The sequence below is a fragment of the Microcebus murinus genome, chromosome 17 (genome assembly GCF_040939455.1).
Source record: "Microcebus murinus isolate Inina chromosome 17, M.murinus_Inina_mat1.0, whole genome shotgun sequence".
Classification (NCBI taxonomy): domain Eukaryota; kingdom Metazoa; phylum Chordata; class Mammalia; order Primates; family Cheirogaleidae; genus Microcebus; species Microcebus murinus.
In genome coordinates, this window is record NC_134120.1 from 34168382 (window position 1) to 34194353 (window position 25972).

General features: G+C 38.0%; 1 protein-coding gene across 4 annotated transcripts in view; it reads left to right on the forward strand.

Moving 5' to 3' along the window:
* Positions 1–25972, forward strand: part of RPRD1A (regulation of nuclear pre-mRNA domain containing 1A) — a 69069-nt gene that overhangs the window by 26582 nt on the left and 16515 nt on the right. For 2 of the 4 annotated variants that reach the window (XM_012742116.3, XM_012742117.2), the window contains exons 2-6: positions 1654–1783; positions 4655–4761; positions 4847–4944; positions 9205–9331; positions 9441–9616. In XM_012742116.3, coding sequence (XP_012597570.1) covers positions 1654–1783; positions 4655–4761; positions 4847–4944; positions 9205–9331; positions 9441–9616 — 638 coding nt within the window. Of the gene's footprint in view, positions 1–1653; positions 1784–4654; positions 4762–4846; positions 4945–9204; positions 9332–9440; positions 9617–11147; positions 14618–25972 lie in introns of those variants that run through there. The other 2 variants (XM_012742119.2, XM_012742118.2) reach the window with 2 other exon arrangements.

Sequence of the window (25972 nt, forward strand, 5' to 3'; positions counted from 1 at the left end):
CGGATGGCAGGGGGGACACCACTGCCCCAGGTCCACCCCACATCATCAGGCCCCAGATTCTCACAGGTAGCACACAGCACAGATCCCCCGGATGTGCAGTCTACAGTAGAGTTTGTGCTCCTACGAGCCCTGATGCAAGTGAAAAGTGAATCCGGCCCCCCCCTTCCTGCAGCTGCCCACCTCCTGCTGTAGGGGCTGGGGCCCACCAGCTGGCTCCCAACGGGGTTGGGGACTGTATGTCTAGAGAACCAAATGCAGCCTGATCAAGAATTTTGTCTTAAATTCGATAAGCTAGCCCATGTGAATAGTGTATTGGGTAATTGGTCCTGACCATAAGTTTTGTATACCATTTTACCACGGATGCCACAAAGTATGATGCTTCTTAATATAATTGTACTTCATTCAATGATTCAAGTTTAATTCTAGTAAAATTATAGTTAATATATAAAAGATGGTATTTAATACTAAGTTTTCTTTATGTATATAAATCTTGTTTGAGTCATATTCAGTACTACTATGCTACTTCACATTGTAACCAGTAAAATTTGCACTGGTTAGGATTGTTGGAACCTTGTCTACTTCCTTTTTTTAAATTTATTAATTATTGGATTTTATTTTTTGTTCTAGAGTGGAAAAGCTAGCCTCATAAAGACTTTGTATTTGGGAGTAGTATTTTGACAATACTGAAGCCAGTTAAAAATTTGAGGCCATGTTGAATGTGTTTTGGGTGGGGTCTGGAGGAGAAAATTGCAAATGGGGTCCTGGAGCACACTGGAGAGATATGCATGAGGGAGGAATTAGGGGGGGCAGGTTGCCCTGTTCTTGTACACTAAAGTATGGCTTGCTCCTGCACCATACTTTATTTATTGATTGATTGATAGATAGATAGATAGATAGATAGATAGATAGATAGATAGATAGATAGATAGATAGATAGATAGAGTCTCACTCTGTTGCCCGGGCTAGAGTGCCGTGGTGTCAGCCTAGCTCACAGCAACCTCAAACTCCTGGCTCAACCAATCCTACTGCCTCAGCCTCCCGAGTAGCTGGGACTACAGGCATGCGCCACCATGCCCGGCTAATTTTTTCTATATATATTTTAGTTGGCCAATTAATTTCTTTCTATTTTTAGTAGAGATGGGGTCTCGCTCTTCCTCAGGCTGGTTTTGAACTCCTGACCTTGAGCGATCCTCCCGCGTTGGCCTCGCAGAGTGCTAGGATTACAGGCATGAGCCACCGTGCTGGCCTTGCACCATACTTTGGTGTACAAGAACAAGTCAACTTGTCTACTTCCTTGGAAGGATGACTGTACCCACAGGATATTAGTGAGTAGGGGGATATTTTTGTCACTATGAATTCACTTATTTAAGGCGACGTAGTCTAGTTATTGTAGCCCATTGTCTCCCTAACATTTAATCTATTAGCTTGGCAAATATTTATTGCATAAACAAAAAACAAGTAATTGATTGGAGTGAGTTTAGTAGAAGGGACTTGAGTAGTTTGTTAGTAGATGAGAAATTAGGCTTGAACATGATAAATAAAAGTAGGCTTTTTGTAGTTCTCAAAATGCTTAATTCAGATATTGAGAAAGTTTGTCCAAGTTAAGTGAGGATACTTCAAATAGATTAATTTTTTTTTTTTTTAATTTTTCAGCCAAACCAAACAGGAAGCTTACTTTTCTTTACCTAGCCAATGATGTCATTCAGAACAGCAAAAGGAAGGGGCCGGAGTTTACAAAAGATTTTGCACCAGTTATAGTGGAGGCTTTTAAGCATGTTTCAAGGTATGATAATTGTTTTTGGTATTAGGTAATCTGTTTTAAATGTACCATGTGTCCTTTTGCTAAAATTTACCTTAAGCCATTAAAATAAAAAAACAGGGAATATATTTCTTTGAAGCTTTCATTTGAAATGGCTTATCTCTAAAAGACATTTATAAATGTGTTAAATGTTTTCTGTGATGAAAAAAATTTTTTTGAATTATTGCAAAAGTGGGCATTTGAGTCCTTGAATTATAGCTTTCCTTTAAGATACCAGAACCAGCTGCTGTATTGCAATGAACTTCATTAAGAATTAATGACGGTATTGAATTAAAAATTTGTGTGCTTATAAAGCTATCAATCTTTTTTTTTATTTGCATCATTCATAACTTTGCCATATATCAATCTTATAACTAGCATTTCTGTATATACGTACTACCCTTTCCCCTCATTGTTTATAATGATTTTAAGGTTTTCTAGTGTCTGGATATATTATAACATTTTAAAATGCTTTGGAAATAAAGAATATTTATTTAAAGTGTCATAAACCTATTGAAAAATTTTGCCACAGAAAATTCTAAGAGTGAAAATCTATACTTTGGCTTATGCCCTTTTGACTGCTTATTTCAAACATTACATGCAGACATGTGATAGATTTACTAGGTAAATATTATTGAGGTAGATTATTAAATTCATCTATGTTATGGAATTCAATGGTGAATGATGATGATCTGTGTTGAATGGTATAAGGATGAAAATCTACTTTACCACATGCCATGCAGTTATAGTAGATACATGTTTTTAAAAAGTATGAAATACTGCTTTATGTTGCTTTCTTGAATAAGTATTATTTACTTTTCAATGTAGATACTGCATTCAACCATCTTTTAAGGTGTTGGTGTTTCTTAGTGTTAACCCTAGGCCCTTGTTGGGAAGTCATATTCTTCATTTGCCCTCTGAATGATTTTGTACACTGTATGTATTTAGTTATTATCCACACTGTAATGACTTATAATCTTGTATTCCAATCCAGACTTTTTTCTTTGGTCATACACCTGTGTGCCCAATGACATTTCTATTTGTATGTATCCCAAACATGTCAAACTCAGTGTCTGCTGTTGAACTTATTGTGTCCTTGCCTCCTGCCAAACGTAGATGGGCAACTCCATCTTTGCAGATGCCCATGCAAGAAATTAGGTGTCATCTTTAACTCTTCTTTCTCCTTCACTCCCCCATATCCCATTATAGGACACATTCACTCAGTTCCTTAGATTTCTTACTCTTCCAGTTATCATAATGTCTTTTCTGTGTAATTGCAGTAGCCTGTAGTATTGTTTAATCCCTTTAGGAAACTGTAGACAGAATTGCAGAGCTGATCATAATACTTCCTTGCCTTTGAGTGGTTCTCATTTGTCTTAGAGATCAAGTCTAAAGTCTATGATGTTCCTTCATGGTGCTGCCTACCTCTCCAGACTCCTGTCTCACATTTATTCCACACACAATCTATAGTCCACAGTTTAAACTCTTTGAGACTTTTTAGTTCTTTCTGCTTTAAAACTTTTATGTATATTGCCTCTCCCTAGAATTCAATAAAATATTTATTGACTACCTACTATGTGTGAGGCCCTGATTAGTAGTGAACAAGACAAGATTGTGTTCTATTAGAACTTATATTTCAGTGGATAACAAAGGTAATAACTAGATAGATAAGTGAATGCATATATTAAATATAATGTCCAATGACAAATGCTATGAAGAAACATAAAGCAGGGAAGGAACCCTAGAGGGTATGAGGGTGCTCAGTTACATAAGATAAAGAACAACTGTTTTGTTGTTCAAGCAGGTGGCTTATGCACAGAGACTAAAAGAAGGGATGAAATGAGCTGTTTGTTTGGCTATCTAGCAGGAAAGGATTCTAGGCAGAAAGAACACTTGGCAGAAACAGAGAGATAGCTATGTGCTGGGCATGTTTGAGGATCAGCAAGGAGATTTGTGTGGGAGAAAGTATTAGGGAATATAGACTTGAGAGGTTGCCAGGTTGCATGTGAGCCTTATGGCCCAGGCTGAGGACTTTAGTTTTATTCTTGGTATGTTTGGTAGCTCTGGAAGCATTGAGAGCAGTGTGATCTGATTTATATTATTAAAAGTAGGATGCTTTTAGAGAATACAGTAAAAGAGTAGAGATTGGGAGATCAGTGAGAAGACTGTTAATACAAATCCAGGCAAGAGATGGCAGTGGCTCAGTCTACAGTGGTAGTGATAAGAGGTAGGAAATGGTTGGGAGTAGTCTGTTTCCCATTTCCCTGTATGTCCAATTTTCATATCTAAGTTTCAGTAACACTTGCTCAGTACTCTTCCTGATCTTGCTTAAACTGGGCCATGTCTCTCTGATATCTAAAGATAGTGCCTATCTTTAGCACTTTGTTCCCTTTTGTGGCACTTACAAATAAGAGCTGCCATAAGGCTTCATTTGCATCTCCATGTCAAAGATTGTACCTTGATCAATAAATATTTGTTGAGTAACTTAAAAAGTCACTTATGAGAAATCTCTCTTAGCTTCATGTTTAGCCCCCCTTAGGTTAGGAACATTTTCTTTGTAAACCCCAGTTCTTTGTAATTTTTTGTTTAATAATATGTTTATAAGATCTTTAAGGGAATCAGGGAGTATGTCTTGATCGCTTCACCCTTGAATTACTAGCCACATACCGGTGCTCAGTAAACATTGGGGAGTTTTTTCCAGGGAATGAATATATCTGCTTGGTTCTTGTTGTTGTTGTTGAGAAAAAGTCAGCTGACTCTTTATTGCTGGAGGAGTATCTGCTTGTTTTTAAAACCACCATTACCTTTTCAATAGCACTATGCATTTTAACCGTTAATATTTTTGTTTTTCTTTAGTGAAACTGATGAAAGTTGTAAGAAGCACCTTGGAAGAGTGTTGTCTATTTGGGAAGAAAGGTCTGTTTATGAAAATGATGTATTAGAACAACTTAAGCTAGCTCTGTGTAAGTATATAATCTTGATCTCTTATCATAAGCTCTTCATTAAAATATATTGTTTCATTAAAACTTAAATGTTCTTTTAATTCAGATGGCGATAAGAAGCCTAGGAAGCGAACTTATGAACAGATAAAGGTGGATGAAAATGAAAACTGTTCTTCTCTGGGATCTCCAAGTGAACCACCACAGGTAGAAGTTTTTCTCTGTTAAAAGAGTTATGTTACTTTTACTTTGTGTGGAGCTTTATTAATTTCAATGTTTTACTTCTGTAAATTGATTTTTAATATAATTTTGGGTACAAGAAAGAAGCTACATTAATTATCTCTTATTTTCTGGTTAAGAAATTGCTTATGTTTACTGTGGTATGTTGTGTATTGTATATTTTGCATAGAAAGAATTTTTAAGTGCTAAGTATTAATATCATCAGGTATGATGAGATACCAACTGTTTAAAGTTTTTTTAAAAAATAAAACATTATACGACATGCATATTTTGTTCTGTGATTTAAGTACACTAAAAACTTCATTCTTAAACATAAACACTGCCCCTTTAAATATTTGTTTTTAAACATGTAAAACGGCAAGTATGTATTCATATAGTTCTGTGTAACTATACAGAACTATGCATTTCTATGGAAAAATAAGTTAGATTGGAATCATTATCTTAATACCCCATGTCCTCCCAGGTTGGTACAGTATAGCATTCATTAACCATCATAAGAATTCCAGAAAGACATTTTGAACTTTTAAGTAAGTGGGCATTGAATCTTTAAGCTTCCTCCTTCTATGTTTCAGACATATAGGAGGAACAGATAAAATTTAAAAGGAGAAAATGAAGACATAGCTATACTCTTAAAACAAGGTAAATACATCTTCCTGGGCAAGAAATGGTACAGAAGCACAGCTCAGTATGTGAGCCAGAGTCTGGTTCCTATTGAGCTCTGGTTCAGAAGCAGGCAGGTTGCTTCTAGAGTAATAAGAATCCACACTGCTCCATGAGAGTTAGAGTACTGGGCCCAGACTCAGTGCATAAAATCAGAGGCTGGGAGGGGGTCTTACTCTCATGAAAGGAGCCTGAAAGAAAGAAGTGATCAATTACTGTCTAGAAGTGTGGATTTATATCAGTCTTAGTACTAGGGAGGCAGAAAGAATCGGACCAAAGCTCTCAGCCAGGACCTGAGCCAATCTTCCTGTTGGTTTAATGACAGGAATGCTGAAATCCACTGGTCACCATGGACAAGAGCTTGAATAGAAAAACAGTGAGAACATCTGGAACAACCAAACTCTAAAATTTATATTTCTTCCTATTGGTAATAACGCACAACAGAAAATCATTTTGTGCTGAGAGTACCATTATAATTCCATGCACAGCATTTTACCTGCATTCCGGATAAAAAATCTGACCTTCTCCCACTCTCCCTGATGAAGTTGCACTTCTTAGGAGTATTTTGGAGTAACCATCTGCCTCTTCTCTAGTATTTGTATAAAATGCGATTGCTCTTTGTTTTATAATGACTATTTTCAGATTAATTGTGCTGCTTAATTCTCAGTGGTTCAGCTTTGTTGTCACCATATTATTTATGTCACTGCTTATAAGGATGGCTGAAATCTCTTTGCAGGGAACTTAGAATGAAAATGTGAAGCCATTATAAGATCAGCTTGTAGTTGAAGCATGTATGCATTGTCAAGACCAGAAAGCCAAATTTCTTCTTAGAACTCCATAAAATTTTGGAACTTTTTAAGACTGATTTAAAAAATAGTATTTTATATCAGTTAGTTGTGGCACTATGAGAAAGAAGCTTTCTGGTAATTGTCATTGCTCTTAAACTCACTTTCAACATACAGGGTATATATCTTATAATGAAATTATTTTTTAAAATACTGGGATTTTAAACACATTCTAAAGAATTAAAAGCATACTTAGAAGAGTGTTTTGCCATGTGCTAAATCTTAATGATAGTATTTTTTGTAAGGGAATAGCTTGAAGAAAAATTAGTAACTGGATGTCAATGCTATCTTTTTTTCTCTCTTTTACCAACTAGGAAGAAGCACTTAGGCAATGTCATCTTAATATATACATAGAATTAATAATCCATATTTTTTAGGAATAGGTGTAATTTCCTAGTGTCTCTGAAACTATTCAAAAAGAGACAGACACTCATTTGGGGGCTCTCAATAATAAAAAAAAAAAGAAAACAAAAAGAGAAAGACAAGAAAGTTGGGATAGGGATGGAGACTAGTTAGAAGAAAATTTATTATAAATTGTGAAATCATCAGTAAGCAAAGAATCGCCCTTCCCTTTAATTATAGTTGGTCTGAAAACAGTGCACCTATTATAAAATATTGTAATGATAAAATAATTTGTATACCAGCCAAGCAATATATAAATATTAGTCATCAGATATACAGAATTATGAAATACTTTAAGGATCTTATTAACAAGCCATAGATAATTGAAGATATCATATTTGAACATATTCCAAAACTACCGTTCTCTTGTGCTTTTAATTACAGTATGTAGAAATGGAATCTGGGAGACTCTTCTGTGTTGTAGTAGATAATTTGTATCCCCCTGCCCCCAATATCCAGTTTTATATTTAAAAAGTCATCTTATGTACAATGATAATACATATATCGTGCGTAAAACTTGAATACTCTAGATTGAAGTTATAGCCTACATTCCCTTTTACCACTGATATACTTGGCATATAAATCAATCACTTAACCCATTTTAATAATCAGATAATTATTTTTACACTATCTGTCTCCACCATTAGAGTGAGCTCTTTAAGGTCTAGGGCCTTGTCTCATTCCTTCCTTCCTTCCTACCTACCTACCTACCTACCTACCTACCTACCTACCTATCTATCTATCTATCTATCTATCTATCTATCTATCTATCTATCTATCTATTTATTTTGAGACAGAGTCTCACTTTGTTGCCCAGGCTAGAGTGAGTGCCGCGGCATTAGCCTCGCTCACAGCAACCTCAATCTCCGGGGCTCAGCGATCCTACTGCCTCAGCCTCCCGAGTAGCTGGGACTACAGGCATGCGCCACCATGCCCGGCTAATTTTTTGTATATATATTTTTAGTTGGTCAATTAATTTATTTCTATTTTTGGTAGAGACAGGGTCTCGCTCAGGCTGGTTTCAAACTCCTGACCTTGAGCAATCCGCCCGCCTCAGCCTCCCAAAGTGCTAGGATTACAGGCGTGAGCCACCATGCCCGGCCTTATTTATTTATTATTTATTTATTTTTTGAGACAGAGTCTCACTCTGTTGCCCATGCTATAGTGCCATGGCATCAGCCTAGCTCACAGCAACCTCAAACTCCTGGGCTCAAGCAATCCTTCTGCCTCAGCCTCCCAGGTAGCTGGGACTACAGGCATGTGCCACCGTGCCCGGCTAATTTGTTCTATATATTTTTAATTGGACAATTAATTTCTTTTCTATATTTAGTAGAGACAGGGTTTCACTGTTGCTCAGGCTGGTCTCAAACTCCTGACCTTGAGCAATCCTCCTGCCTCGACCTCCCAGAGTGTTAGTATTACAGGCGTGAGCCACCATGCCTGGCCTGTTTTTATTTATTTATTTAATATGGATGCATCGTTGTGTTTATTTAGAGATAGGGTCTCACTCTTTTGCCCTGGCTAGAGTGCAGTGGCCCAATTGTGGCTCATTGTAGCCCTCAAATACCTGGGCTGAAGTGATCTTCTTGCTCCAGCGTCCTGAGTAGCTGGGACTACAGGTGCATGCTACCATGCCTGGTTAATTTAAAAATTTTTTGGTATAGATGGGTCTTTCTATGTTGCCCATGGTGGTCTTAAACTCCTGGCCTCAAGCAATTCTCTCACCTCAGTCTTCCAAAGTGCTGTGATTACAGGCATGAGCCACTGTACCCAGCCTTGTTTATTTTCAACACTTAACATAGTTTAGTTTCTATTTCTTTTTTCTTTTTCTTTTCTTTTTTTTTTTGGAGACAGAGTCTCGCTTTGTTGCCCAGGCTAGAGTGAGTGCCATGGCGTCAGCCTAGCTCACAGCAAGCTCAAACTCCTGGGCTCAAGCGATCCTGCTGCCTCAGCCTCCCAAGTAGCTGGGACTACAGGCATGCGCCACCATGCCTGGCTGATTTTTTTCTATATATATTAGCTGGCCAATTAATTTCTTTTCTATTTATAGTAGAGATGGGTCTTGCTCTTGCTCGGGCTGGTTTCGAACTCCTGACCTTGAGCAATCCGCCCACCTCGGCCTCCCAGAGTGCTAGACCTCGCCCAGCCAGTTTCTGTTTCTTAATACATAGAAGAAATGGACTGTCCTTAAAAGCAGTTTGTATCAGAAACTTTAAACTAGTAAATAGCCCATAAGGATTAAAGAATGTGAAATAAATTTCAAGTCTTTTGTATTTCTTTAGCTTCATTTATTTTGGTTCTGAAGTTGTGTACTTTTTAGACTCTAGATCTGGTTAGAGCATTACAAGATCTAGAAAATGCAGCTTCAGGTGATGCAGCAGTTCATCAGAGGATAGCTTCTTTACCTGTTGAAGTCCAAGAAGTATCTCTACTAGATAAAATAACAGGTAAGAAAAGAAACTGTGATGCAGAACTTTTTCAGGAGTTGGGATAAGGGAACAGCATATGTCATTTTTTTTGTTATATTAATATTTTATTATCCTGTGCTTTTCATAGATAAAGAATCTGGAGAAAGGCTTTCTAAAATGGTAGAGGATGCTTGTATGTTGTTGGCAGATTACAATGGCAGACTTGCGGCAGAAATAGATGACAGGAAGCAGCTCACTCGAATGTTAGCAGATTTTCTTCGATGTCAAAAGGAAGCCCTTGCAGAGAAAGAGCATAAATTGGAAGTGCGTAACCTTTTCCTTCTTTAGTACTTATTTATTTAACTTACTTTTTTATAGGAATTTAAAAATATTTCAATGTACATTTTGCATCTTTTTAACCATAGACCTTTTTAGGCAGTGGCTCAGGTAAGCAGCTCCTTGCGTTAATGGATTTTCTTCTACTTGAACCAAATCAACCTGCCTGTCTAAAGAAATTTAGAATTAGCAGAATTTATTGCATTTTAAAATTATTCATGTGAAATTCCATGTAATGGTAATGTATCTTACCAGTTCAAACCCTTATTTCGGTCACAAAAATAATAGGATAAATAGCAGTTGGTATAAAATGTGGTGTTAACTGCAGTAAATTGTGGTTGGATTTATTATTTTATGTTTTGAGTACATTCAGTGTTTTAAGTATATCATTAAGTTTTCACATTACTCCTTTATTCACCCCTGGTTCTGATGCTTAACATATTCCTACTCCCCACTCCTGGCTCACACCCTTAGGTAGCAATTCATTGTTCTTTTATTTTTTTTTTTTTATTTTTTTTTTTTGAGACAGAGTCTCGCTTTGTTGCCCAGGCTAGAGTGAGTGCCATGGCATCAGCCTAGCTCACAGCAAGCTCAAACTCCTGGGCTCAAGCAATCCTCCTGCCTCAGCCTCCCGAGTAGCTGGGACTACAGGCATGCGCCACCATGCCCGGCTAATTTTTTCTATATATGTTAGTTGGCCAATAATTTCTTTCTATTTATAGTAGAGACGGGGGTCTCGCTCTTGCTCAGGGTGGTTTCGAACTCCTGACCTCAAGCATTCCGCTCGCTTCGGCCTCCCAGAGTGCTAGGATTACAGGTGTGAGCCACTGTGCCCGGCCCATTGTTCTTTTAAATTAAGTAATGATTGATACTGTTGATGAGAAGTCTGGGGGTGTAGGAGGTAATAAAAAGAAACACACTCATCTTTTCTTTGATTAGAGTAGCTATTTTAAGGAGTAGATGAGCCAGGTTTAGTTTTATTTAAAATAAACTTTCAGTTGAGTAGTTCTTGTTTAAATTGTTCAACGCTATAGCAACTTCTTATTCTAATAGTATGGGAGAAATTCTAATTTGTGTAGATCCATTTATTTGTGGATAGTTCACTATAAATTTGTAGGTAACTTATGGTACTACTCATATTAAGTTGCTTTATTAGTGCTTAGTTCTTGGTTCAGCACTCTCTAATTGTGCCAGAAATGGTGCTTAGATTAGATTGCCATTGCTACCTGTGAGATTACTCTCACCCCAAATTCCCAGCTCTCAATTTAGTACTACCCCTCTTAAATTTGCTCCTACTCTGCTCACATAAACACCCTTAGATAAGTGTTGGCACTTTCAAGAGGTTGCTCACTTCTATGTGGAAAAGAAAAGATGGATTTTCTTTTTTAAAAATGAATTTGATAGTTAACTTGCCAGTATTTGATCTTGTGATGAAAATTCAATCTTACACATATTATTATTGGTTTTATTGTTTGCAGAATTAAAGGGTAAGTAATGTCATACAATTTTTGTGTTTTAGCATGATTTCTTTAACTTCTATCAAGCTTCTGTTGCAGATATTGGACATGGGCGTATCTTCTAATGATGTCATCACCATTAGCATATTCCTGCTAAAAATAAATATCAAACTCCAAAGCCTGTATTGTCTCATGTTTCTGAAAATTTAAGAGAAGACTGAAACTTTATTTTTCTGCTTTATATTGCTTTCTCACTTATGATTTTGGTCATTTCTCACCATTTACAAAAATGAAATTTATGTTTGAATTGGAAGTGTAGAAAATAGATCAGATGCCACCCCCTACAACCTCTTCTTTTTCCAGTGCCTTCCAGCCAGATTTTGTAGTTGATAGTCACAGATGAAGCTGATGATAGTAACAATGTTAACATTTACCATGTGTCAGGTACTATTGTAGGCACTTCACATAATCAACTCATTTAATCTTACACAGCAAGATGTATTATTAGCCACATTTTACAGATACAGAACTGATACACAGGGAGATGAACTGAGATTGCCCAAGGTCACAAATTATTTGGAACCCAGGGAATCTGCCTCCATAGCCGGTACATTTCATCAAAAAGATACATTTTTCTGTCTGAAATTTGCAGGGTTGAAAAAAATAAAAAAGATATACTTGCTTACTATAAAAGAAGTGTAAGATTATAACAAATGCTAAAGCCCTATTTCTCCAACCCTTTCTGCTCCTTCTCTCCTCAGAGATAATCACTGTCTTGAAATACAGGGTTCTAGGAACCTTTTTTTGTTGTTCTTTTCACATAAATAGATTATATTATAAAGAAGAAACCACCTCAGTTATGTTCAAGATTTTGTTTACAAGTAAAGAAATACTTAGATTTTTATAGAAACTTGGAAGTTATTCCACAGAACTCTTTGTAAATTACTATTTAGAACTAAGTGATTCCTTTGTTAGAAGAGGTGAAAATGATTTGAGATATTTGGACTTTTTTTGGTACCAAGATATGGACTTTTTGGGGGGCACCACTTTGAATTTGAGACTGAGAGGTGAAGATTTATACTTATACATAAGCTGTGATATCATCAAATAGTTTTCAGTTATCATGCGTCTTAGAATATTAACTGTAATTGACCAAGTACAGATGTGTCATTAGTTCCTCTTTTTTTGAAAATGGGACATAAATTTAAGTATCACTTCAGAAATTGGCTATTTCATATTCCTTTCTTTTTTTCTTTTCTTTTCTGTCTTTTTTTTTTTTTTTTTTTTTTTTTTCAAAACAGAGTCTTACTCTGTTGCCCTGACTAGAGTGCTGTGATGTCAGCCTAGCTCACAGCAACCTCCAGCTCTTGGGCTCAGGCGATCCTCCTGCCTCAGCCTCCCGAGTAGCTGGGACTACAGGCATTCGCTGCCATGCCCGGCTAAATTTTGATATATATTTTTAGTTGTCCAGCTAATTTCTTTCTATTTTTAGCAGAGCCGGGTCTTGCTCTTGCTCAGGCTGGTCCTGAACTCCTGAGCTCAAATGATCCTCCTGCCTCAGTCTCCCAGAGTGCTAGGATTACAGGCGTTTGCCACCATGCTTTGCCCTTGTTTTATATCTTAACATTTGTCTTTGCCTTTATAGATTCTGGGCTTTCTAGTTATACTTAAGATGGCCTTCTCAATTCATAACTATGGAATTACTCCACAATTTTTCAGGAGTTTTTTCCTGACAATTTTATCCATTGGAATTTCTTTAAGGGTATGATATAAAGATCTGTTTGAAAGTGATAGTAAAATGTCCTTTCAGTTTATTGATGAATCAATTAATTAGTAATTTAGTCTGTCTTTACTACTGTTTTGAAATGTCATTTGTCATCCGTAATTCCTATATATTTATGTGTGTAGATGGGAATGTAGTTTGTCCCTTTTCTACTGGCTCATTTGTCTTACCCACCTTTAATTACACAGTAGATTTTGATTTTGATCACTTTCTAGTATTCATGTTTATAATTTTAATTACAATTATTGTTAAACAATTTTTTTTTTTTTGAGAGAGAGTCTCACTCTGTTGCCTGGGCTAGAGTGCCGTTGCGTCAGCCTAGCTCACAGCAAACCTCAAACTCCTGGGCTTAAGCAATCCTCCTGCCTCAGCCTCCCAGATAGCTAGGACTACAGGCTTGCGCCATTATGCCTGGCTAATTTTTTCTGTATATTTTTAGTTGTTTTGCTAATTTCTTTCTACTTTTAGTAGAGATGGGTCTCACTGTTGTTAAACAAATTTTTATTCTTTTTTTTCACATATTTTGCCTTTATAATTCATATTTTAAATGGGCAATATTTTGTTAATTAGACATTTAGCCTTTTCTCTATTTTTGAACATATTTGCTATTTTTGTCTGTCAGTCTGTTTGGTAGATATATTTTATTTAGCCTTTCTTATATTTTTGAACATATTGTTTACTGTTTTGTCTGTCAGTCTATTTGGTAGATATATTTTCCAGGTATTAACAGTTCTTTCGTAAAACTTTTTGTTTTCAGAAATAAAGTTCAATTTGCATTTTTAAATGCTTAATATAAATTTTGTTTTACCTGAGACAGTTAATGATTTAGAAGTTCCTAGTGTCATATTCTCTTAACATAGGACATAAGATGGTTTCAAATATATAGCACTGAAAGTGAAAATTTAAAAGTCTATTCCTGAAAGTGTTATCCTGAATGTATCATTTTATGGTTACTGATTTATCAAATTACAAATGTTATTCAAGGACATAGTGGTAACAATATGGAGAACTGATTATGGAGTCTTTCATCTGTTGTTCAGTTATTTTTTATAGTTATTTTGGTTTGTGTTTTTCCATTGAAATCGTATTTTAGAGGCATACCTCAGAGATTTGTGTGTTTAGTTCCAGACTACTGCCATAAAGGAATATTATAGTAAAGCAAACAACACAAATTTCTTAGTTTCCCAGTACATATAAATGTTATGTTTACACAATATTGTAGTTTATTAAGTGTGCAGTAGCATTATTTCTATAAAAACAACATATACTACCTTAATTAAAAAATGCTGGTGATCATCTTAGCCTGCAGTGAGTCAAATCTTTTTCCTGATGGAGAGTCTTGTCTCAAAGTTGATGGCTGCTGATGGAGGAGGGTGGTGGTGGTTGAAGGTTGGGGTGGCTGTGGCAATTCCTCTTTGCTTTTGTTTCCTTTCTTTCCCTTTTCCTTTTCCTTTCCGTCTTTTTTTTTTATTTCAGCATATTATGGGGGTACAGATTTTAAGGTTTCAATAAATGCCCTTTCCCCCCTTCTCCCCACAAGTCTGCGTTTCCAGCATGACCATCCCCCAGATGGTGCATATCTCACTCATTATGTATGTATATACCCGCCCCCCTCCCCTCTCCCACGTGCCCAATACCCTATTATTGTAGTACCTATGTGTCCACTTAGGTGCTGCTCAGTTAATACCAGTTTGCTGGTGAGTGTATGTGGTGCTTGTTTTTCCATTCTTGGGAAACTTCACTTAATAGTATGGGTTCCAGCTCTAACCAGGAAAATATAAGATGTGCTATATCACCGTTGTTTCTTAGAGCTGAATAGTACTCCATGGTATACATATACCACATTTTATTAATCCATTCTTGGATTGATGGGCACTTGGGCTGTTTCCACAGCCTTGCAATTATGAATTGTGCTGCTATAAACATTCGGGTGCAGGTGTCTTTTTTGTAGAGTGTCATTGGATCTTTTGGGTAGATGCCCAGTAATGGGATTGCTGGATCAAATGGTAGATTCACTTGTCTCGCTTTAAGGTATCTCCATATTGCCTTCCACAGAGGTTGAACTAGTTTGCAGTCCCACCAGCAGTGTAGGAGTGTTCCTGTCTCTCCGCATCCACGCCAGCATTTATTGTTTGGAGACTTTTTGATAAAGGCCATTCTCACTGGAGTTAAGTGATATCTCATTGTGGTTTTGATTTGCATTTCCCTGATGATTAGAGATGTTGAGCATTTTTTCATATGTTTGTTGGCCGTTCTTCTATCTTCTTTAGAAAAGTTTCTGTTCAAGTCCTTTGCCCACTTTTTAATAGGGTTATTTGATTTTTTTCTTGCTGGTTTTCATGAGTTCTAAGTATATTGTAGTTATCAGCCCCTGATGCGTAGGATGCAAAAATTTTCTTCCATTCTGTAGGTTGTCTGTTTACTTTCATGACTATTTCTTTGGCTGTGCAGAAGCTTTTTAGTTTGATCATGTCCCATTTATTTATTTTTGTTGCTGCTGTGATTGCCTTTGGGGACTCGTTTGTTGTTTTGAGACAGAGTTTCACTCTGTTGTCTTGGCTGCAGGGCAGTGGTGTCATCATAGCTCACTGCAACCTCAAACTCTTGGTCTCAAGTAATCCTCCTGCCTTAGCCTCTGGGCTAATTTTTCTACTTTTTGTAGAGACAGGGTCTCCCGCTCTTGCTGAAGCTAGTCTCCTGTCCTCAAGCAATCCTCCCATCTTGGCATCCCAAAATTCTTGGGTTACAGGCATGAGCCACCTTGCCAGACCAGTTTCTTTTGTTTGTTTTTTGAGACAAGGTTTTGCTCTGTCACCCAGGCTAGAGTGCACTGGCACAGTCATAGCTCACTGCAGCCTAAAATTCATGGGCGTAAGCAGTCCTCCAGCTTTGGCCTTGGGAGTGACTGGGACTACAGCCACTGAGCCCAGCCAGTTTCTTAAAATAAGACAATGAAGTTTTTTGCGTTTATTGACTCTTTCTTTCATGATAGATTTCTCTGTCACACATGGTGCTGTTTGATAGAGTTTTACCCACGGTAGAACTTCTTTCAAAATCAGAGTCAGTCCTCCCCAGCCCTGCTGCTGCGTTATCACCTAACTTTTGTTATTCTCAACAGTGTTCACAGCGTCTTCACCAGGAATAGATTTCATTCAAGAAACCACTTTCTTTGCTCATTTGTAAGAAGTAACTCATCTATTTAGGTTTTATCATGAGATTGCTGCAGTTCAGTCACATCTTCATGTTCCTATACCGAAATCTTGAACCCCTCTAAGTCATCCAGGAGGACTGGAATCAGCTTCTTTCAAACTCCTATTAATGTTGATAGTTTGACCTCCTTCCATGAATCTTGAGTGTTCTTAATGGCATCTAGAGTGGTGAATCCTTTTATGAAGGTTTTCAATTCACTTTGCCTAGATCTACTGGAGGAATCATTATCTATCTATGGCAGCTATAGCCTTACAAAATGTATTTCTTAATAAGAATTGAAAGTCGAAATTATTAATACTTATTCATTCATGGGCTGCAGGCATGTTGTGTTAGCAGGCATGAAAACAATATTAATCTCATTGTACATCTTCATCAGACCTCTTGGATGACCAGGTGCATTATCAATGAGCAGTAGTATTTTGAAAGGAATCTTTTTTTTCTTTTTTTTTTTATACAGAGTCTCACTTTGTTGCCCAGGCTAGAGTGAGTGCCATGGCGTCAGCCTAGCTCACAGCAACCTCAAACTCCTGGGCTCAAGTGATCCTCCTGCCTCAGCCTCCCGAGTAGCTGGGACCACAGACATGCGCCACCATGCCCGGCTAATTTTTTTTCTATTTATATTAGTTGGCCAATTAATTTCTTTCTATTTATAGTAGAGACGAGGTCTTGCTCTTGCTCAGGCTGGTTTTGAACTCCTGACTCAAGCAGTCCACCCGCCTCAGCCTCCCAGAGAGCTAGGATTACAGGCGTGAGCCACCGCCCCCGGCCTAAAAAGAATCTTTTTTTTTTTTTTTTTTTTGAGGCAGAGTCTCACTTTGTTTCCCAGGCTGGAATCAGTGCCATGGCGTCAGCCTAGCTCACAGCAACCTCAAACTCCTGGGCTCGAGCAATCCTGCTGCCTCAGCCTCCCGAGTAGCTGGGACTACAGGCATGTGCCACCATGCCCGGCTAATTTGTTCTATATACATTAGTTGGCCAATTAATTTCTTTCTGTTTATAGTAGAGACAAGGTCTCGCTCTTGCTCAGGCTGGTTTTGAACTCCTGACCTTGAGCAATCCACCCGCCTCGGCCTCCCAGAGTGCTAGGATTACAGGCGTGAGCCACCGCGCCCGGCCAGGAATCTTTTAAACCATGCTACGAACACATGTTTTGTCATCCAGGCTTTGTTCCATTTATAGGGCACAAGCTGAGTGGATTTAGCATAATTCTTAAGGGCCCTAGAATTTTCAAAATGGTAAATGAGCATTGGCTTCAACTTAAAGGCACCAGCTGAATTGGCTCCTACCAAGGGAGTCAGCCTGTCCTTTCAAGTTTTGAAGTCAGGCATTGATTTCTCTCTAACTATGAAAGTCCTAGATGGTATCTTCTTCCATGTTATGTCCATATTGAAAATTTGTTCGGTATAGCCACTTTCATCAATGATCAGCTTCTACATCAGCACTTGTTGCTTTACTTTGTACTTTTCTGTTATGAAGAGGACTTCTTAAACCTCATCAACCAACCTCTGCTAGCTTCCAACTTCTGCAGCTTGCTCACTTCTCTCAGCCTTCATAGAATTGAAGAAAAGCATTAAAAAGAAAAAGAATTAGGGCCTTGCCCTGCATTAGGCTTTGATTTAAGGGAATGTTGTGGCAAGTTTGATCTTCTATTATGACCACAAAAACTCAGCAAATAAGCCTGTGTTGCTTATCATTTGTGTCTTCAGTAGAGTAGTACTTTTTAAACATTTTTTTTTTAATTTTGGCAGAAGAGTGCGGGGCCCCCCTAAGAAGTGACCTCTCCACACCCAGCCTAGAGTAATACTTTTAATTTCCTTCAAAGACTTTCCATTTGCATTCACAACTTGGTTAACTGGTGCAGGTGGCCTAGCTTTCTGCCTGTCTCTCTCCCTCTTTGGGCCTCCCTATTCACTGAGACACAATACTGAAATGAGACAAATTAATAACCCTGTGATTGCCTCTAAGTGTTCAAGTGAAAGAAAAGAGTTGCCGGTCTCACTTTAAATCTAGAAAGAATTAAGTTTAGTAAGGAAGACATGTTAACTCTTCACTCACCTATGTCATCTAATCTTGCGATAAATTTCTAAGGATGAAATTGCTGATTCATGTTAAAGACCTTATTGGTGGCCGGGCGCGGTGGCTCACGCCTGTAATCCTAGCTCTTGGGAGGCCGAGGCGGGCGGATTGCTTAAGGTCAGGAGTTCAAAACCAGCCTGAGCAAGAGCGAGACCCCGTCTCTACTATAAATAGAAAGAAATTAATTGGCCAACTGATATATATATAAAAAATTAGCCGGGCATGGTGGCGCATGCCTATAGTCCCAGCTACTCGGGAGGCTGAGGCAGAAGGATCGCTCGAGCCCAGGAGATTGAGGTTGCTGTGAGCTAGGCTGACGCCACGGCACTCACTCTAGCCTGGACAACAAACCGAGACTCTGTCTCAAAAAAAAAAAAAAAAAGACCTTATTGGCAATCTGACTTTTAGTAATTGTACCAGGTCATTGTCTTCCTTGATGATTCAGAAATATTAACTATATATAGGTCTTCTGTTCTAGGCCATTCATTCAGAGAAAAACACCTCAGATTTGCTGAATAGATACCATAGGATAATTTGTTTTCAGAGTGGTGTTTTACCTTCTTGCCTTTCTGATTTGGATCTGTAAATGCAGGTTTTCTTCTCAGTTTCTTGTCTCCCATCTTTTAGCTCTGTGGATAAGGGTTTTAACAGATTCATGTAAAGATTTTTCAGTTGATTCTCATTATCAATCTTAAGACTCACCATTACATTTTAAGGAGCCAGGTACCCGAGTTCTCCAGTATGAATTGCGTTACTTTTGGTCATTATCCTCTGTTGCAGTTTTTTTCCGTCTTCCAAAAGGTTCTTGACATCCCTGGTCCCCATTTCCTTTGTCATTGTGAGTTTTTGCCTTTATACATTGCTTTATTGTTTTAGTGGCTTTTGGGGAGGGAGCCAGATATACATGAGTTTGATGTATCATATAAATGGAAGACTATTGTGTATTAAATAGAACTATAATACATATCTTTCATAACTGCTGCCAAACCACCCCTATCTAAATGGTTGTTACATATTACATGGATGGATAACAACTGACCTTTCTGTTCCCTTTCCTCTCATATCTCTTAACATTACTGCAGCCAGAGGATCTTTTCAGAAGAAATCAGGTCCCATCACACTCCTCTTTTTTTTCTTTTTTTTTTTATTTGAAGAGACAATCTCAGCGTTGCCCAGGTTAGAGTGCAGTGGCATCATCATAGCTCACTGCAATCTTAAACTCCTAGGCTCAGGTGATCCTCCTGCCTCAGTCTCCCCAATAGCTAGGGCTACAGGCATGTTCTGTCATGCCTGGCTAATTTAATTTTTTGTAGAAACAGGGTTGCTATGTTGCCCAAGCTGGTCTCAAACTCCCAGCCTCAAGTGATCCTTATGCCCCGGCCTCCCAAAGCACTGATGGGTGTCAGCTGTAGTGCCCAACCTATACCCCTCTTTAAAACTCATCTGTGCTTCTGTTAAACTTTGGAGCTTATTTTAAACTTTTATAGCCTGTGAGGTCACTAGTTACGATGTCCCATTTAACCTCATCTTGTACATCTTGTATCCTGTCACTGGCATGCATTTTATTCTTCAAGCAGATGAAGCGTGTTTTCACATCAGTGTTTGTTGATTGCTAACAGAGCAACTGGAATGCTCTTGCCACCTGATCTTTACTTAGCTTAGTTCCTTTTCCACTCAGTTAATATTCCTGTTACATCTTCAGAGAGTCCTCTGTCCCTTTCTTTTGGTTCCACTTACCCTTTCCCCACCTCCCCCTTCCCAATTGTCATTACATTGTCATTTTGCTTTTTTTTTTTTTTTTTTGAGACAGAGTCTCGCTTTGTTGCCCAGGCTAGTGTGAGTGCCGTGGCGTCAGCCTAGCTCACAGCAACCTCAAACTCCTGGGCTCGAGCGATCCTTCTGTCTCAGCCTCCTGAGTAGCTGGGACTACAGGCATGCGCCACCATGCCCGGCTAATTTTTTATATATATATCAGTTGGCCAATTAGTTTCTTTCTATTTATAGTAGAGACGGGGTCTCGCTCTTGCTCAGGCTGGTTTTGAACTCCTGACCTTGAGCAATCCGCCCGCCTCGGCCTCCCAGAGAGCTAGGATTACAGGCGTGAGCCACCGCGCCCGGCCGTCATTTTGCTTTTTTTTTTGTTTGTTTCTCTTTCATGCTACTCACCACATTTTTTTTTCTGGGACAGAGTCTCACTTTGTTGCCCAGGCTAGAATGAGTGCTGTGGTGTCAGCCTAGCTCACAGCAACCTCAATCTCCTGGGCTCAAGCGATCCTACTGCCTCAGTCTCCCAAGTAGCTGGGACTATAGGCATGTGCCACCATGCCGGGCTAATGTTTTTTGTATATATGTTTTTAGTTGGCCAATTAATTTTTTTCTATTTTTAGTAGAGATGGGGTCTCACTCAGGCTAGTTTCGAACTCCTTACCTTGAGCAATCTGCCTGCCTTGGCCTCCCAGAGTGCTAGGATTACAGGCCTGAGCCACCACGCCCGGCCTACTTACCACTTTCTGAAAATTTAAAACTTTGTATACTTAGTTACCATGTGTGCCTGCCACTAGAATGTGAGCTCCATGAGATGAAGAACCTTGTTTTGTTTTTCATGTTTATTGCCATATCCTCAATGCTTATTGCAGTACCTTTCTGTTGGTAGGCAATCGTGTGTTTATGTTTAATGAATAAATGATATTAGACCTTCAAGCGATAGATGAATGAATGCTGCTACAAACTTAGTCTGCAAGAGGTATATAATATACATTAAATTGGTAATGTAATTAAATCAGAAAAGAATGATACTTAATGAAAATGATTGAAAGATACTTGAGGTTTTTGAAAAAAATTATATCCAATATAACTGGTTAACCACATTATGTTAAAAGACTTAAATGGGCTGTACAAGATATACAATTTGTAGAACTGCAACTGAGTATTTTGACCAAAGGAGACTTTTTTCTTTTTTTTGGGAGACAGACTCCTTCTATAGCCTGGCTAGAGTGCAGCCGTTTCAGCCTAGCTCACAGCAACCTCAAACTCCTGGGCTCAAGCAATCCTCCTTCCTCAGCCTCCCAAGTAGCTGGGACTACAGGTGCCCACCATAACGCCTGGCTAATTTTTTCTATTTTTAGTAGAGACGGGTCTCGCTCTTGCTCAGGCTGGTCTCACACTCCTGAGTTCAAGTGATCCTCCCACCTCAGCCTCCCAGAGTGCCAGGATTACAGGCATAAGCCACTGCGCTTGGCCTACATGACCATTTGTAAATTGTAAAATTATTTTACCAGCTTGCTCTTTTTCCCCTTCAGAACAAGAATAACACATTAACAGTAGTAAGAATAACCTAACAAATGAACAGAAATCTGCAGTACATAGGTACAGGATTTATAGAGTAACAGTGCCACCTAGCGGAGGAGCTGGAACTACAACTGAAACGAGAATCCTTAAGCCAGTGTTCTTCATTCTTTTATGATGTAGTGTGTAAAAGAGTAATTTAAGCTCATTGCCTTCTGTGCCTGTTCACTCAGTCTTGGAATGGAAATGGTAATAGTAACAGCTGTCAAGAGAAGTATTGTGATGGTTAAAGAAATTCTACATGTAAGTAGTTACACTCTGCCTGAGGCAAAGGAAGTCCTTAACTTATAACAAGACTACTACCATGTGTTGTTCCTGTTGCAGCTGAGAGTTTTTAGGAATGAGATGAGATGGAAAAATACTTGGTGGGTGGAGAAGCAAAATAACAAAAAAGAAAAAAAAAGAAAAACAAAAGTAGATTGAGGCCACATTGTTGAGGGCATTTGAATGATGTCATGTTTAGCAGATGGTGATAACAGGCCAAAGGGCCTAGAGGAGTTGTGACATAGGCAGTGTCTGAAGACCTGGTTGTAGTTGCTGAGTGGATTAGAGTGGAGAGAGATTTGCAATAGGGAGACTATATACGATTTAATTAGAAAATTTATTAAATGCAGGGCAATAAAGGCCTGAACTATAGTGAGTGGTAGCACTGAAGGTTGTTTTTTTTTTTTTTTTTTATCTCAAAAGTAATTTAGAAATGACTCAAAGCATGCAGACACCACCTAAAATTTCATCACCCATTAAATAACATTTGGCAAGATATAGAGGGATGGAATCTTCCTGTACATGCTATTTTATATGGTGTCTTTTTTACACATTTACTGTAAACATTTTCGCACGAGTATAAATCTCAGTTCGAGATCTACAGCTCAGTTGTATTCTGTTGTATAGAAGTAGTATATCTGTAACCAGCTGGCTGTTGTTTAGGTTATATATTTTTTCCAGTTTCTTGCTATTGAAAACATTGCTCTGGATCACCTGCCAGCTAAGTCTTTTCTTATCTGTGGTAGTTTTCTCTCTCTCCCTCTCTCTTTTTTTGAGACAGAGTCTCTCGCTCTGTTGTCCAGGCTAGAGTGCTGTGGCATCAGCCTAGCTCACAGCAACCTCAAACTCCTGGACTTAAGCGATCCTTCTGCCTCAGCCTCCTGAGTAGCTGGGACTAGAGGCATGTGCCACCATGCTCGGCTAATTTTTTTCTATATATTTTTAGTTGGCCAATTAATTTGTTTCTATTTTTAGTAGAGATGAGTCTTGCTCTTGCTCAGGCTGGTTTTGAACTCCTTACCTCAAGCTAACTGCCTGCCTGGGCCTCCCAGAGTGCTAGGATTACAGATGTGAGCCACGTGCCCGGCCCAGTAGTTTTCTCTTAAGTTCCTAGAAATAGCAGGAAAAAATGGAAATTCAAACAATAATGAGATATGATTTTCATGCTTAAGTTATAATTTAAAAGAAAACAAAGTAACATCCTCTGTGATGACAAGGGCTTGTGGAAATGGGAAGGAACTCTTACCTATTGTTTATGTAAATTCATGTCCAATCTGTGGAGGACAGTTTGGCAGTATCAGAAGCATTTATTTTATATATTTTTGTTGTCTTTGCTTTTTACCAGATCATTTAAATTGTATACTGATCTAAAAGTAACCAGTTCTGGGTGCAATTAAAGGGATGTTATAATTTTTTTTCTTCTATTATTTTTAAAAACTTGTAAAATACACATAAAATGTACCATCTAAAGTATTTTTAAGTGTACAAGTCAGTAATGTTAAGTACATTAACATGAAATTACCATGTAACTTATTTCTACAACTCTTTTCATCTTACAAAACTGAAATGCTAGACCCATTGGACAACAAATTCCCATTTTCCTCTTTTGCCCAGCCAACAGTCTTTCTCTGAATTTGACTACTGTAGCTCCCTTATATAAGTGAAAGTATACAGTATGTGTCTTTCTGTGATTGGCTTATTTTACATAGCATAATACCCTCTAGGTTCATCCATTTTGTAGGAGGTATCAAAATTTTCTTATTTTTAAGGCTGAATAGTTTTTGTTATACGTATTCCTTACAGCATAAAAACTCTGCTTCTCTAATGTGGGAGTATGGATTATTTTGTCAGATTTTTGTGTGTGTCTATTGAAGAAAGGGATTTATTGTCACATTTATTTGACTAGGTCAAAGATTCTGCTACTCAGGGCAAGAATGAATCAGGAATCAGGAGATGTTAATGCGGAGTTCGGTGAATTTAGTGAGTCAGCCCAGACCTGACTGGCCTCTTGCCTCTGTTTTTTGCCAGCACACCCCCTCACTATCCAATACCCCTTCTGTTATTGTGGTCCCTAGATCCTCCTGTGCCCTTGAAAACCACAGCATTCACAAGTTTCCTTGTTAAAATGATCTGGAGTATGAATATCAGTAATGTCTATAAAATATTAATGCCTCCAGAGCTTGGCAAAGTCTGTAGGAATGTTTGGATCTATTTAATGTAAAATACTGCTTAATTAGCCTACTGTCTATTTTTTATAATCATTAATGAATCTACAGTTTTAAATTGTTTTTTGAATAAAGGACACTTAAATAAATTTCAGTAAATACAGTAGTCCCCCCACATCCACAGGGGTTATATTCGAAGAGCCCCAGTGAATGCTTACAATCTCAGATAGTATTGAACCCTGTATCACTTAAGAGTGGGGATGAGAAGTATATAGGTAGATGATTTTGTTGTGCAGACTTCATAGAGTGTACTTACAAACCTAGGTGGAATAGCCTACTTACTACACACCTAGGTTTTGTGGTGTAGCCTATTGCTCTTAGGCTACAAACCTGTATAGCATGTTACTGTACTGAATACTGCAGGCAGTTGTAACACAATGGTAATTTGTGTATTTAAACATCTAAATACAGAAAAGGTACAGTAAAAATGTGATTTAAAAGATTACAAAATTGTACACTTGGGTATTTACCATGAATGGAGCTTGCAGGACTGGAGGTTGCTGTGTGTGAGTCATTGAGTGGGAGTGAATGTGAAGGCCTAGGACATATCTGTACACTACCATAGGCTTTATAAACACTATACTTAAGCCACACTAAATTTATTTTTGTGCCTCCCTCCCCCACACTAAATTTATTTAAAAGATTTTCTTTAATAATAAATTAGCTCAAGCTAACTGTAAATTTTTAATTTATAAACTTAATTTGTTTAACTTATGACTCTTTTGTAATAACACTTAGCTTAAAACACAAACACATTGTATGGCTATATAAAAATGTATTTATATTATTCTGTAAGTTTTTTCCTATTTTTAATTTTTATATTTCTTTTTTCCCCCAGTAATCCAAAGCCAGCAGATATTTTTAAACTTTTAAGCTTTATTTATTTATTTTTTTACTTTTTAAACTATTTTTTTAAAGAAATTTCTTTTTAGCTACAGTGCCCAGACTTGAACCCCTGGGTTTGAGCAGTCATCCCAGCTGAGTCTCCCAAGTTGCTGGGACTCTAGGTGTGCGCCCCCACACATGGCTACTTTTTAAACTTATTTTGTTAAAAACTAACACACACACACATCAGCCGGGGCCTGCACAGGCTCAGGATTATCAGTGTCATTGTCTTCCACTTCCACATCTAGTTCCACTGGGAAGTCATCAGGGGCAAAAACATGCATGGAGCCATTATCCCCTATGATAATAATGCCTTCTGGAATACCTCCCAAAGGACCTGCCTGAGGCTGTTTTACACTTAACTTTTTTTTTCATAAATAAATAGAAGTATACTCTAATAATAGAAAGTATAGTACAGTAAATACATAAACCAGTAACATAGTCGTTTATTGTCATTATCAGATATAATGTACATGGTTGTGTGTGCTACACTTTTATACTACTGGCATCATCGTAGGTTTGTTTACACCAGCATCACCACAAACATGTGAGTAATGCAGTGTGCTCTTACCTTAGGATGGCTATGCTGTCAATAGGCAATAGGAAGTTTTCAGCTGTATTATCTTATGGGACCAACATTGTATATGCGGTCCACTGTTGGCTGAAATGTTACACAGTGCATGACTGTATTGTTTTTTCCTATACAGTCACATTGTATAGGGTGTGTAGGGTGTACAGTGTGGATCTGCTGGACTAAGGGATGTTACAGGTCCTGGGTGAGATTGCACGATATTTAACCATGCTACTCAGAACAGCACGGAATATAAAATGTAGGAATTGTTTATTTCTGGAATTTTCCATGTAATATTTTCAGACTGAGGTTGACATTGGGTAACTGAAACCATGGAAAATGAAACTATGGACAAGGAGGGACTATTGTAAAATCCTTACTATGGCATAAATTACAGCATTTTTTTCTGCATATAAACTATTGCTTTTAGGCTGTAGGCTTTTTTGTTTGTAGAGTGTGCACATTTTTGGCAGTGTAACATCGGCATGTTTTTGGTCGTGTTAAATTTGAAACTGTCTCAAACCTTTT